The sequence below is a fragment of the Coturnix japonica genome, chromosome 2 (assembly GCF_054131305.1).
Source record: "Coturnix japonica strain WE chromosome 2, WE-NBRP24, whole genome shotgun sequence".
Lineage (NCBI taxonomy): Eukaryota > Metazoa > Chordata > Aves > Galliformes > Phasianidae > Coturnix > Coturnix japonica.
In genome coordinates, this window is record NC_140664.1 from 122,260,491 (window position 1) to 122,275,408 (window position 14,918).

The 14,918-nt window shown below is 35.3% G+C and overlaps 1 protein-coding gene across 4 annotated transcripts in view; it reads left to right on the top strand.

Moving 5' to 3' along the window:
- Positions 1-14,918, top strand: part of MALRD1 (MAM and LDL receptor class A domain containing 1) — a 196,561-nt gene that overhangs the window by 28,842 nt on the left and 152,801 nt on the right. For all 4 annotated transcript variants that reach the window (XM_015853499.3, XM_015853500.3, XM_085538687.1 and 1 more), the window contains exons 11-13: positions 941-1,050; positions 7,026-7,193; positions 8,138-8,258. In XM_015853499.3, the coding sequence (XP_015708985.2) occupies positions 941-1,050; positions 7,026-7,193; positions 8,138-8,258 (399 nt within the window). The remainder of the gene's footprint in view (positions 1-940; positions 1,051-7,025; positions 7,194-8,137; positions 8,259-14,918) is intronic.

Sequence of the window (14,918 nt, forward strand, 5' to 3'; positions counted from 1 at the left end):
GTGTGCCCAGGTAGCCAAGAAAGCCAACGGCATCCTGGCTTGTATCAGGAATGGTGTGGTGAGCAGGACTAGGGAAGCAGTGCCCTGTACTTGGCACTGGTGAGGCCTCAGATCGAGTACTGTGTTCAGTTTTGGGCACCTCAATACAGAAAAGACATCGACGTGCTGGAACAGGTCCAAAGAAGGGCAACAAGGCTTGTGAAGTGCTTGGAGAACATGCCCCATGAGGGATCTAAGGGATCTGGGCCTTTTTAGTCTGGGGTTAATGCAGCTGAGGGTCGACCTTATTGCTCTCTTCCAATATCTGAAAGGTGATTGCAGAGAAAGTAGAGTTGGTCTCTTCTCACTGGTGACAGGATGATGGGAAATGGCCTCAAGTTGTGCAAGGGGAGGTTTAGGTTGGAAAAACTTTACAGAAAGGCTTGTTAAGCACTGGAATAGGCTCCCCAGGGAGGTGGTTGAGTCACCATTTCTAAATGTGTTTAAAAACTGCCTGGATGTGGTGTCTGGGGACATTATTAGTGGTGTTAGAGTTAGGATACTATGGTTAGACTGATGTTGGACCTGGTGATCATGAAGGTCTTTTCCAACCTGATCAATTCTGAGATTCTATGATTTTTAGCAATGACTGTGGGAATACCAAGCTTTTCTTCACCCTCTTTCCACACCTTTGGACTCTACTGCTGAGAAAAGAGACAGGATCACAGGAATATTCAGCATTTTTTTGTTGTTGTTTATACAGGTATTGGTTGTCACAGGCTGGTACAACTCTCTTCTTTTTATTCATAGGTGTAGAGCTGAAGAAAATGCTGTTCCATTTATTTAAACTTATGAGTAATTTTCATGTGCGCCTCACAGTGCACATAGTTACCTCTCTGAGGCAATTATTTGCCATTGGAGCATGACATATTTCTTGTATTTCTTTGAATTTTGTTTACAGAAACATTCATCTACTTTAGTGGATCATCTCAGATGCACAAAGAGACAGCCATGTCTGATCTGGGGAGTCCCTTCCTTGTCAAGCTGTCCCCTGGTTATTCCTGCTGTCAGGTAACTTTTGGATAACCTGCTCCCAACTTTTCAAGCTATCCATCACCTGATGTGTTGAAATGCTGTTTTTCTTGCTGTTAGCATTGCCACAGAAAAACTAGCTCCATTTGAATTACAGAAGAATGAGAAACAGACTAATTTTTTTTAGGAGCAGCAAGGGACTTGTATCTGATTATTATTCTTTCTAAAGCTTCTATGAGTTGGCTCAGGATATTCTTTAGAGGTTTTTTTATGCAGTGAATAACATAGCTGAACAACATTACTAGGGCTATATCAGCATGCAGTCAAATCAAGCCTGCCTTTCGAGCAAAAGCTGGCAAAGAATCCTCATGCTGTTATCTGTTAGTTCTGTTAGCTGGAAATATTCCCATGTCCATCTTTCCTTTACAGGAGATATGTGGTTTGAATTTTCTATATGGATTAAATGTGCTAGAGTGATTGGAGAGAACTGGCTATCGTGCTTCAGAGATATACTAAGTTTAATTAATTTAAGAGGGTGCTTATTAAGCTGAACTGTACAGTCATTAATCATTTAACTTGTAGTTGAGTTTTGTTGTTTTTTTGTTGTTGTTTGTCAAATATCTTATAGTTCTTGAGGGAAATGCAAAAAGAATTAGTGAGGATGGCACTTGACCTGAGAAAATAGAAAGCTAAATGGAAAAATGGGGATCAGAGTGTGTTGTTAAGGAAGAAAAAAAAAGAGCAAGCCTGAGAGTAAAAAAGGAAAACCACGTTTTCTGATTTTAATGTTGCCATACTCAAAAAATTATTTTAAATTTAAAATTGAGGAAATAAATATATAAATGCACTTATAACAACAACAAAAAAACTTTTACTTGCATTTTTATTTATTCTTTTTGCCCACCGAATGAAGTGAATAGATGCTGAATGGTTTTATGTTTAGGTTTTTTTTCAAAGTCTTTTTTAGATTTTCATTATCTTTCAAACCATATGACACACTGGATTTGTGTTAAAATGTGTGATTACATAGTTTTGTATTTATTCTGCTACTCTGTGATGTCTCCTGATATAAAAGGTCAGTGAGGAGAAAAGAAAAAAAAAAAAATACTGAAAGCTTTTCAAACTCACCTTCTTGTGTTTGTGGTTAAAAAAGAGCCTTTAAAGAAATATAATAAAATACAGACTGGTTGCTAATTTTTCAAAATCAATGTCAAATAGAAACTGTAGTTTCATTTAGAATTTTTTTATTTTTTTTTTAATCAGAAAAGATTTTAAGAGAAGGCCCATCAAATAGCTGAATTTTATTCTAGCAGCACGAAGGCTTTGTAGGCTGAGTGATTTGAAACAAGTGTTGGCTTAAATAAATCTGTTTTATTTGATGCTGTAGCTGACTTAGACTATGCACGTCAGTGAGCTACCAGATCTCAGTTAAATAGTTGCATCTTGCAGCTGAGTGGAAGCATTGTAAACAGCTTAAGAATAGCTATCACACTGCTCCTCCTTAATCTTCACATATCATCATATTGTTGTAAAGAATCACAAATAAAATAGATGCAGAATGAAATTGAGCACAATGCTGCTGCAGGGAACACTGAAGGCCTCTCAGAATCCCATCAGAGGCCTATCCCACTAGACTTGGAGTACCAACATCCTTTGTGCATACAGTGCATTCATCCAGGCAGTTTCACATCTCTTTTGTAGACTTCGATAGTGGGTAGATAAGTACTTTTCAAGTTCAGATAAATTCATCTTAGAATCCATTAAGGTTACCTGGTCAGAACTAGTTTGTAAGTCAATGAGTAGCTCCAGTTAAGACCTCTTGCAGTGTTTGGTATGTATTCCAAATAAACATAAATTCAGTAGGAATGCACATGCACTTCTTCAGCCTAGTCAGAAATTAAGGGTATTTTTAATTTGGAGTACGTGCATATTGCACATACTTAAAGATCCAAGATTCTGCAACAGTGAAAGTTCTCGTCCTGCTATACATGTTTGAAAAAAGGGTGTTTCTAAAAACTGGAAGCTTGGCTTTCTGCCACATTTTCCCTGTAAGCTTTTATTTCTGGGAGACAGCAAGGAGTAACAGTTGCTCATTAGGATGTGTATTGATGTGCTATGCTCTCTGTATTTAGATGTGAGATGTTGTCCTATGTTGGGTGTCCCACTGAGAGGATAAAGGGATCTACATAAAGAGATCTATGTTTATTAATAGCTTTACAATTCTTTGGCTCCAATGGTTAAATTAAAAAATAATAATAATAAAAAAAATGGAGTTGAAGGATTACATTATGCCTCACTGGCTAATTGAAGCTTAGAAGTAAATTCTTTGCGCAGCTTCTTGTAGCAGGGTCTTTCTGTAGTTGTCAGCTAAGAAACATCTTCATTTAGCTTAAGGTTTTAGAATTGTAAAAGCAAGTTTCTAGTCCCAGCTCTCTGCTTAAGTTACTTTAATGGTCAGAGAAGTAATTCTAAAAAGGAGTGTGTAGACGTAGCATAGCAAGCAAGGGTAGTTTTTATTAGTAATGATTTTATTTCTTCCATAAGAAAAACTCAGAAGATTTTTTTAAAACATATTTGATAAACGTACTCTTTGTATTTACATTATTTAGGGTCTGCTTGTTCAAACAACTCATTTCAAAGTGTTTGAATAACTGTGGCAGAGTTTTTCTTTTCCCTTATCTTGCCTTGTCTTGTAGGGGCAAAATATCACTATGAATTATTTAAATTTGTTGAGAAATCATGAGATTATCCTTTACAATATATAATTCCCATGCTGGAGGGGTGAGGGGAGAAGGAAATAGTATCAGACCATGAAACCCAAAAAATTATTTAAAAAAAAAAAAGAAAGAAAGAAAGAAAAATAAAAAAATAAAAAAAGGTGTTGCAAAAAACATTATTTCCATCAGTAACTGCTAAACTACCTTGTAGTATATAAAACAAATCAGAAGAAACTATCCTTTAGTACATTCAAAAATGGGATATTTCAGGTACTTGCCCTTTTGATGGATTAAGTTTGGTGCCTGAAGTGAAAAGTAATGCATCCACAGGCATGATGACATTCAGATTATTAGCCAGTTATCTGTATGTAGGGTTCTCAAACTCACCAGTCCTACCCTTTGACTTGATAGGCACACAGATGACCTGCAAGCTTCAGCATAGGTGTTAATATGTTAATTAGAAAAAAAAATAATAAAATTCTTAGAGTCTGTCTACCCTTAAACTACTACATCCCTTAGAAAATTTTCAAAGAATCACAATACATGCATAAATTTATGTTTATATCCATACTCTGCCTGGATTTGGTCTTCTGAAAGTGAGTTATTTTGAGCAATCCTTATGATCAGACCTTCTTAAGAAAAAGGAGCAGCCTCTAGGCTGTTCCATGCCTAGAATTACAGCTCTTGCTGCATCTGTGGGGTGACCTATACAGGGTTAGAGACAACTCTGAAAGGAAGAGGCCCTTGGCATTGGGTGACCTGTGTGTGGACACCACTGGCCCATCAAGGCCCTGAGCTTAGGCAGGGACAGAAGCAATGAGCAGAGAAGGTATAAGATGTATCAAAAGGAAACTGCTACTGACATACCAAACCTCATGCTCCATCTGTATTCTCACCAAAGAATCTAAGCCAGGCTTTGTGTAACCTGAAAGGAAAACAAAGGAAATTAAAACCATGAAGAAGACATTTTAAATGCTAATATTCCCCATGGGAAGGGGTGGGAAGGTGTTTGCTCAAGTTTATTTTCTCAATAACTTAATCAATGATATGAAGTTTGTATTCAATTCATCAGTAGTTACACGCGCACAGAGTACACTGTTTTGCCAGTTATTAGTCCCAAAAGGTCTTTGAAAATCATTACATTGTGTCAACTGTCCTGCTCAAATAAAAGTCCGTAATTTTTTCTTGTGTATAACTGAAAACTAACACATTCATCTGTGCTTGTTTTGAGGCAAAAGACAGGTTACATTTGGCCATTAGCCTAACATGGTCTGCATTTCTTAACTCATTAATTTTTGATACAAACAGGAGGTTTGAAAAAGAAAAAAAATATTTACTCTCGGTAATGTGACAGTCCAAGGTGCTCTGTGTAAGATCATATGAAGATGGGCAGAGAACTGTTCAGCAACTCCTTTTTTACCTTCACAACATTCCAAGTACTATCAAGGCTTTTGCAGAGAAGTAAAGTCTGCAAATGTAAGAAAGATTTGGTCTTTCACTACTTGAAGAAACTGGAGGAGCTCACATTAAAAAAGTAGTTCTTAAAAATCTTATATTTTCACTGCAGTTCTCTGCTTAATTTTTGTCTGGTTCAGATTAAATAATTAAATCTGTTTTATTCTGTACTTCAGGGCAAGCATAGTGTAATGGGCTTCTCTTTGTGTTATGATCTTTGCTGTTGGACAAGCAGTATTTTTATTTTTTTTTCAGGCTTAATTGCTGCAGGAATTGTTTTTTTTAATTTTTCCTATGTAGCAGTCAATCCACTTTCAGTTTATTGGTATGTTACTGCTCAATAGATGATGGACTTCAAATAATTGTCATTGATGTTGACTGTGGAAACAGTGGATTGAGAGGCTCCCTGCATATAAGAATCTTGACTAAGAGTTCAGAGATTAACATAATCATTAAGCTATTCCATTTTTGACATTTGCTGAGCAAAATAATCTTCAAAAACTTTAAGTCCTTACTAAACTGAAGAGAAATTGAGATCATATCAATTGGTATATACCCTTGATAGATGCAAGTTAAAGACGCATATTAAAGCTCTTTCTTTTGTGCCACAGTAGTGTACAGTCCTGTTGTTTTGTGCTACAGTGCATATATGTGTTTTGCTCCAAAAGTAATGCTTCCTATTTATTTCAGTGGAACCTAAAACAGATACAAAGAGCAAAATACCGCTATTTGACATAGCAACTTCTCAGTTACCAAACACTATTTTTCAACATGGCTAACACCATTATTTGTGCATTTTTTTCCGTGATGAACAGGAGCCTGTATGCAGTGTTCATAAAGATCAGCCCCAGTGGAGGTGACCCACTGTTTCACAGCTGCTTTGACAGCATAGCTGCTAGGTAAATGTTACCACTACAGTATATTTTTCATTAGCCCAAACAGATGGAAGTCAGAAGGTGCCAAATCTGGACTACATTGTGAGTGTGGTAGGACATTCCATCTAAGACTGCTAATGTGCTTCATGATCTTCAAACCAACCGGTATGGGGGCTGTTTTCTTGTTGCTAGAGAAAGGTTGTCTTCTCTGGTGTGACTCTGGAAACCTGAGCTTTCAGCTTAGTCAGCATCAAAATGTAGTAATTAGAGTTGATGGCTTGTCCGAGTGACACCTTATCTCAATAAATCAGTGATTTAGGAGACTGTCACCTTCAGCTTTGTATTGGTTCAGTACATCCTGATAAATAGTGTTTGTTCCAGTGTGAGCATTCATAGGATCCAGCTGGCACAGGCTGCAATATTCCAGTGTTGCCACCAGCGTTTCGAACACTGAAACTGATATTCATCTCTGTACAGTTTTCTGGTCATAATCCACTCTTTCATGCAGATGAACTGATCAAGATGCTCTTCACAGTGTGATAGCTGTGCATGAACATCTGGAACGTGGCTTGTTTTTCATGTCACTGTTGCCAAAATGCGCCACTCACACCTGCACTGTGCTCACATTCACTTTTTGGTCTCCATAAACATTTATCAGTAATCAATGAAAGTCAGTGGGTACCATATTCTCTGCATACAGGAATTCAGTTCAAAACCTTTGCTTCACATGTACTTCCATGTCAGGTGCCATTCTGCTGTCATCTGCCACATGACACCAAAATGTAATGGAATATTGGTGGGAAAGTTCAACCTGACAAATCACCAACATCCATCTCTGACACTGTGAGCCCGTATAATAAAATGGGAGACATTCATTTCGGAGCAGTGCTCCTATGAGTTGATGTTGAATTTATTATAGATTGATGATACCAGTTTTAAAGTGTTTCATTACAAACTATTTCAACAGGTAAGATTTTGGTATTGGCTGTCTCAGGACTCCCAGCTTTCAGTTTTTAGGAGGACTGCCTTGACTGGAAATTTGGAAAAAATGTGCAGTATTTCAGGATTGCCTGAGATGGAGTGGACAAAAGCAAGTATACCAGTTGAAAGTGCAGCTGGGGACTTACCTTTTCAGGTAAGTCAAAATTACATCAAATGGTAATTCCAATTTGGCCTTTAAAATTAAATTACTTCCATAATAGAAGGTAAAAAGAGAATTTCTATCCTTCAGTGCTCATGAAAAAAAAGGAATTTGGCTCTATAAATAGGTATAGGTATTGAAATGTAAAATCATTATTTCATTACCTCAGATTTCAGTTTATGACTAGTGAAGTGTTTTTTTAAAAAAGCAACTTTAAAAACTTATAATCAGTGAAGGCTGTTGGCTAACGGTAGAAGTGCAGGACCTTGAATGTAAATGAACTCTAGTTCCATTTGTAATCTTCTGAATATTTTTTTGCATTTATAAATGCATTCTTATAATCCTCACATTCACAGTACCACATTTAAGACATATTTTTTTCTTTTTTTTATGATATATTATATTCTTATTTTCATTTATAAGCAGAAAAGTAGAAATGAGAAGAATCGTTAATGAATTTATTAGCTCAAAGAAAATCAGAAATGTTAATTTTTGTAGTTAAGTTATACTTTACATATCTTATGCTCATCACACAACACATTCACTAAAGCAGGCCTGGAATAGAACTCAGTTAAATTCAGTTATAAACTGCCGTGGTTTTTTTTGTCCTGAATAGGTCATTTTAAAAGTTTTATATCTTTTAACAGTTCCAGGAGAGGATAGTTCATTCAAGCATTGATGGCTACTATCACTTGAGACTAAGGCAAGGTTGTCTGGGTTACAAAACTTTCAGTAAGTAAATGTGGTAGTGGCTTCGAGAATTGAGGAATAAGTTTCTGACTGATCAAATCTCAGTCATAGTTGTTGCAGGCTGATAATATGAGTTGGCTGAAAGTGGTATTCATGTCCTGCAGAGAGAGTAAATTATAAAGAAATATATAGGTGTCTTTTTATCATGTCGCTGCTAATGGGCTTGCTTACTTCCTTTATCTCTACAGATAATTTTCCAAGCTACCACTCTAGCAGAGAATGCTACTGTTGCTATAGATAACATAAGTATAACAAAGGAATGTGAAGTTGTGAATATATCGCCATCAGCTATCAAATCAGAAAACAAAGGCAAGTTTTGCAGTTTTCAATGCATCTCTTTTTTGTGTTTGCTATATATAATTGGGATCCAGCTGACATCTTCAAGATACCTGTAACAAAGTAGGACATAATCTGAGGGAAAAGTCCATCTGCATTAATTAACTGTGTATAACAAAACCCTTCACCTGAAGTTACACAGTTTGTGCTTTAAGTAGTTTCAAGTAGCTCTGTACAGTAATCTATAATGGGAGTGTCCAGGTATCATTTACTAAGTAGAACCTGCCCACATTTACACTTTGATATATGGACAGCAAAAAAGGATCTTTCATCTTCTAATGATGAGCACTATCTTTAAGGCAAGAGAGTGCTCACATCATCGATGTCAAATACACAACCCAAAGCAAGCTTCTATCAAAACTGTCTGTGCGCTCATCATCTCTAATCTTGAGGTGCAAACATAGCAAAGACCTGTCAGACTGTTGCTTTTTGAGATTTCCACTACTAATGTTACATTCTAAACGACATGGATCTAACTGCTGTAGTCAATGGTAATGCTGTCAAGTTATACCCAACAGAAACCTGAGTATCATCTTTGTTGAAAAATTTAAAGGCAAGTTGAAAAAATTCAGTGTTGAGTTTTTAAGGCTTCCTTGACATATATATATATATATATATGTATATGTATACAAAGTCTGATTAAAAGTAGATTATATCGACTATATACTCTCTATGCATCAATCACAAAGGCATAGTAGCTATTTGATTATCTAAACACAGTAACTTAAAGATGAAAACTTCATGCTACTATCTTTCAGAAATCTACTAAATAAAGTCAGTCACCTTTGGCTATTTTTTTTAACCTTCCTCTTCCCCATTCATTGAAATTTGTGTTGTTTTCTAATGCGTAGTTCACAATCTCATTACTAGTTGTGTAATGCAAGCATTTTCTTGTTCTGTATTTTTTATTGTGAACCAATCTCTGCTACATATGAGGGGTGCTTCTGTTTTATTATGTTGTCCCATGATATCAGAGGCAGATGTTGGTAGTATGGTAATAGATATGGAACCACCCCAGCAGTATCCCATCACATTTTGTTGCTGTGTGACAGGTGGCAGCAAAGAGACAGGGTGACAAATTGTCTGACACAGAAGGGAGTTTGAAGCACAGGCGTGGAATTGAATTCCTCCATGCAGAAAAAAATGATACCTGCTGAATGTAGAAACCAAACTAAAGGCATTCGTACAATTAAATGTTCTGAACTGACATGCAAATTTTAATAAACAATTATGTGATTCTATTTTTTTATTATTATGATGGTAAAATTTAGACATTTATTCCAGATTCCTAGCTTCATTGTTCCAAAATACATGTCCCAGACTAAAAAAAAGTCCTTTAGTTTTATTCTACCTAGTAGAGAAAAGTAAAAACATCATAAAATATAAGGTATGAAATGTTCTCTTTTTCAAGTGCTGCTGCTCCTGACTATTAGTTCACAACTTTACTTCTACAGCTTAAGAATTTACTGTGGCTATAAAGCTATTATACATGACTTCCGCACATTAAGGCAGAAGAGAAAAGTGGCTGTCTTTTTCAAATTGCAGATTTACAGCAATGACCTAACATACCTGTCATGTTGTGTGCTGATCCTCTGGAAGATGAATGTTCAGTATAATTTCTAAGGTCTCCATCCTATGCTTTTGGTGAAGTTCAGATTCTCACTTTGGCAACCTAAGAATTTCATGGTGTAGGAAATATAAAGTTTCAAAGTAATATAATAACATGAAAGTGTTCTTGGTATTCTCTCTGAACTTTATCAAATCATCCTATATATTCCTTCTTGCTCTCTTTTAATTTACTTATTTTTCTGTTTACTTATAATGTGGATTATTGGATTTTGAACTATATCTAAGTACCATATTGTAGCTAAGTATCTATGTGTGTATATAAAGTGTATGTGAAATAATATAATATACATTGTGAGATATATATTTATAAATATTGTTTTGTGTTTGTGTTCATACATGAAATTTAATCACATTAAATTATATTCAATCATAATTATATCTACAATATACTATCCAGTTGAGCATAAGCATACTCAAATCAGCCTTAAAGTTGTTTATAAACTGTCCATAATCTCACTCTCTATGTATGAAGTGTTAAATTTCATTGAGAAGGAAAATGAAGAGAATGATGCATGTATTGTTTCTTAATAAATGCTTTTGGGTTTCTAAGAACCACCAACAGCAATTTACTAAAGTATTATAAGAATTTTTCATTACATTGATAGGTTCTAATCTTGCCAAAGCATAAAACTTTTTGGTTGTAGAGTCAAACCCTTCCATGTCAAAGACACCTGTCTTCTATGTTTGCTATTCCTTTGTTTCAGCTGGACAGATGAGTAACTTTTAAAGGTGAGGCTGGGATTAACAACAAGCTTGGAAGGATAGGCTGAAGTTAAAGAATTCAAAAGGTTTCCAGCTTGTAAACAGAAGGGACCTGAGTCTAGAACTGCATAGACTGCTCCATTGCTTGAGCTGATATGGGAGAAAAATAACCAGGGTTTTAGATGAAGCCAGGGAGGGAAGAAGAAGGTTAGCCAGTAAAACAATACCAGGAGAGAACGAAACAGTGAAAGATAAACAGGTTGGAAAGAGAGGGTAAAACAAGCAGTGAATGGGAATGAGAAGTGTGGAACAGAATAGAGATACTTCCCTGTTTAGTAAGGGGTAGAAGACTGAGACCTCAGGAGAGATCTGTGAGTAAAAGGAGCTGTCTAGGGAATCTGGGCAAGGAAAAGAGGGCTGGATGGAGAAAGACAGTGAGGATTTCCTTCTTCCCAGTGAGAATGGGTCTGAAATAGTTGATCAGAGAAGAGTAGTTATGTCATAGGTGAAAATGGGAAGTAGACTGTGGAAAGGAAGAACACTGAAGAACTGCTGATGGCATGTTTTTGCCTGAGACCAGGCAGGCTATAAAGAGGCTGCTATAGAACCTAGCAAACACAAATCTAAGTGTTCTACCTCTGTCAGGACAAAAGAAAAAAAAAAAAAACAAAAAAACCAAAAAACCAAAAAAACTTATTATTATGTAGTTACTCCAATCTGGTTTCTTGTGCACACTGTGGCAACAAATACAGCATTTACTTCAACAGCAGAGAAGTAGAGGAAGTACAGGACAAAGTAGGATGGCCTAGATAAGGGCCATAGATCTTGTTTGTTTAATTTAATAAAAATAGAACTTAACCTTTTACAATTACACAGGAGGAGCATTCTAATGAAGGTAAAAAGCCAAGTACTTGAATGTTAAAAAGTACCTAGATTTTTAGCTCTTATTATTATGTCACTTAATCATGGATATCCAGTGCCTAAAATAACTAAGTTTTTGCACTGTTTACAAAATGTTTTGTTCAGACTACGCTAATATTTTGGAATGGAGGAGAGATTTGGACCTGACTTGCTAAATTTCCAACAAAAGCGTCAGTTAATTATTTGTGAGGCTCATATTATTTTGGGACCATTAACTATATCAATACACTAGTCAATCACATTCAGCATTTGCAAATGACTATATCATACAGAGTTTTCCAGTAAGTCAGATCCAATAAACCAGAATGTTTGGATGCTATTTTTCTTAAAAATGCTGTTATGAAGCTGCCTTTAGTTAGATGATTGGATGTTTGCCTCACTGCACAGAAAGGGCTTGCTATCAAAAACAGAGTTGTACAGTGAATATGGTTATTTTCATATTATTAATTAGAAAATGAAATTGTATCAAATGTGTATATGACAGCACTGTTATTTTCATGAGCAACATTTAGATTAGGGGTGACTAGCATGAATATACTCCCAGATAATACTGTATTACCCTTGTAAAAATCTAATTATTTTGAGACTTACAGTTAAGCTAAAAGCTGTTAGGAGATGTTCTCAGGGACATAGTTTAGCAGATGGATGTTAGGGTAGTATGGTTAAGCTGTGGTTGGATTCAATGATCTTTAAGGCCTTTTCCAACCAGAGCAATTCTATGATTCTATGGTTGATTCTATGTGCACTGAGTTTAGCTTATTAAAAAATACAGGTCCATGATAAAATAACTTATTCTGTTTACAGCATTTTCTTTCCCCTCAATATATTTTGTCCATTTTATATGGCATACTCTTCCTTATTACATATGAGATATATACCTGCTATCTGCAAGCTATGTTTGTTTATTACTAAAAAAGCTTGTGTGACTGTAATCACAAGTAGATCTGTTGGAATTCTACATTTGATGAATCGGTTTTCCCCACAGAAATTAATAGTGGAAGGAAATGTTCTCAAGAGTTTTGTTTCTTGTAGCCATACAAGAGGAGAATATTGTACCTATCTGCCTTATGTGATTGTTAAACTGGGATTCTATATATAGAAGTGTATAATAATGCAAATCAAATTAACATTCAATTTTGAACTTTTATGTAATAGTTTCAAATTATCTTCAGAGCTTTATGGGATAATATTTAGGGATGGAAAGCAAAGGAGGTGAAAACTCTCACAGGAATTTTGAAAAGATCCAACTTGTCAACGTTCAAATAGGCTTGTTGGGATTTTTGTCTGTTTTTATAAATAGCCTTCTTTACTAGTGATGAGCCTCTGCATTTTTAAATTCTATTTTTTGGTGTGTTTATAATGAAAGTGTTTAAAAATAATTTTATAGGATCTGTATGTCCACTGGTAAACTGTTTTAGATCCTAGATTTTAAGATGTCAGTAGAGTGACATATAGCAGTAAGTCATTAAATTTATTTTAAAATGGGTGATTAGAAAAAGGATATGAATGTCTTCGCATATGAGGGTCTTTTTAAACGCCTCTTAAAGTGAAGGTTGTAAGCCAGTAATGATGGATTATAACTTCTCACCTGGGTTTTTTCATGCGAGGCTTTTGTAAGAATGCTGCATTCTGTGTAAATATACTTTTACTGCCAGACTGGGGAAGATCTGAGGGGGGTTGTTGTAGAGATTTGTGAACCGTCCGTCTTGCACAAATCCTTACCTCATAATCATTCAATTTTAACAACTGTTTTAAGCATGAGTGCTTCTTAAATTCTTGTTAGGCATTCATTCAACTTACGGAGGAGCTGTGAATATAATTTGGGGATATTTTTGAGTGAAGTTTCTCAAAACAAAAATATTTAAAATATGTAAAAACACTTTGTAACAACCCAGAATCAGCAAGAAAACTTGAGTTGTGATAACAAGTCAGCTCAGAGAAGACTAAATCCACTGACACTGTAAAGGCAATTTCCTCCAAATGTCAATACTAACAATAATTTCCTCATACTCAAGTAAAACTCCCAGCAGAGGCCACAGGATTGCTCGATAGAGTATAATTAGAGCATGTAAGAAAGCAAAGAACAGAAGAAAGGCAGAAAGTAAGGTATTAGAAGAGATGGTAGAATAATTTGTGTCTGTTCAATATGAGAGGAATTGCAGAGGAACCAAACTTGACTGTCTTTCACCACTGAGATGATGAAGTACCTGTCAAAGTGATTATGAGAAAATAAGATAACTGAAGCACCATAAGACATTTAGGAGCAAATGAATTTCACCCAGGCTCTACCAGCTGACTCTATACTTTCATCATCTCTAGATTTTAAAAGCACTTGGTTTAAGAATTAGTTGAGGGTTTGTGGGTTATTTCATCTCAAAGTACTCATCCATGCTTAAGAGAAGTGTGTCTTTTATGTCTTGTTACAAGTTACAGATATAGGAAGTCTGGGCTTAGAAACTTAACTGTTATATCGTTCACTTTTGCTTGTTTGTCTGTGTACAAAGTTTGTCATATTCTTTGTAGCTCTCCTGGGAATTAGTTAGATTAGATAGTTTCTTGTTCTTCTTGCAGCCTCAAGCAAACAAAAGGTAAATCGTAATTAGCTCACTATATCTTCCCATTATTTTGTTCCGCCAGTGGATTATCAGTCATTTCCCTTGTGCCTAGGTCCTTGTACATCTGTTAATAATTCTGTTGTTATTCTAGCAAAGCAATCTTCCTAAAGAAAAAAAAATAATAAATCAAACTTCACACTTGATTGACATTTCTGACCCACATACACCCTATGCATAGAAAAATTATATTTTCTTTGATCTCTTACATTTTACTTTGTTTTCATTTGTGTTTTCATGTGCTTTGCTAAATAACACACAAAATTTTGTTTTTTGTAGAAGCCCTAACTTCCACCAATAATAATATACTGATTATGCAAAGAAAATGAAAAAGAAACTCCTCATATTTTCAATCAATGAAAAACAATTCTCTTTTCCAAGAGATGTCATTTGAAATGGCCACTACAAGTTGTGATAAAGCTTTATAAAATGATGGTAGAAATGACAGTCATGTCTGTGAATATTTTGGGCCTTATGCATAATTAATGAAGTGCTGGGTAAAAGTTCTTGAAATAGTTTTCCTAAAGTTTTCCATTAAATGCTTATTCTAATTACAGTAAGCAAACGTATCATTTTGTGATTAGGGTGGAATTTTTTAAGTGCAGAAGAGGAAAGTGTAATGCTTCTTCTGTTTAATGTCATAAATGTTTGTCAATGTATATTCTTCACTCATTTTTCAACTCCTTTATTTTTCATTATATATAGTTTCTAACGAATTACTGCTGTGTTAAAAGAAGAACAGAAGAATGCAGCTGAATATATTTTTCAC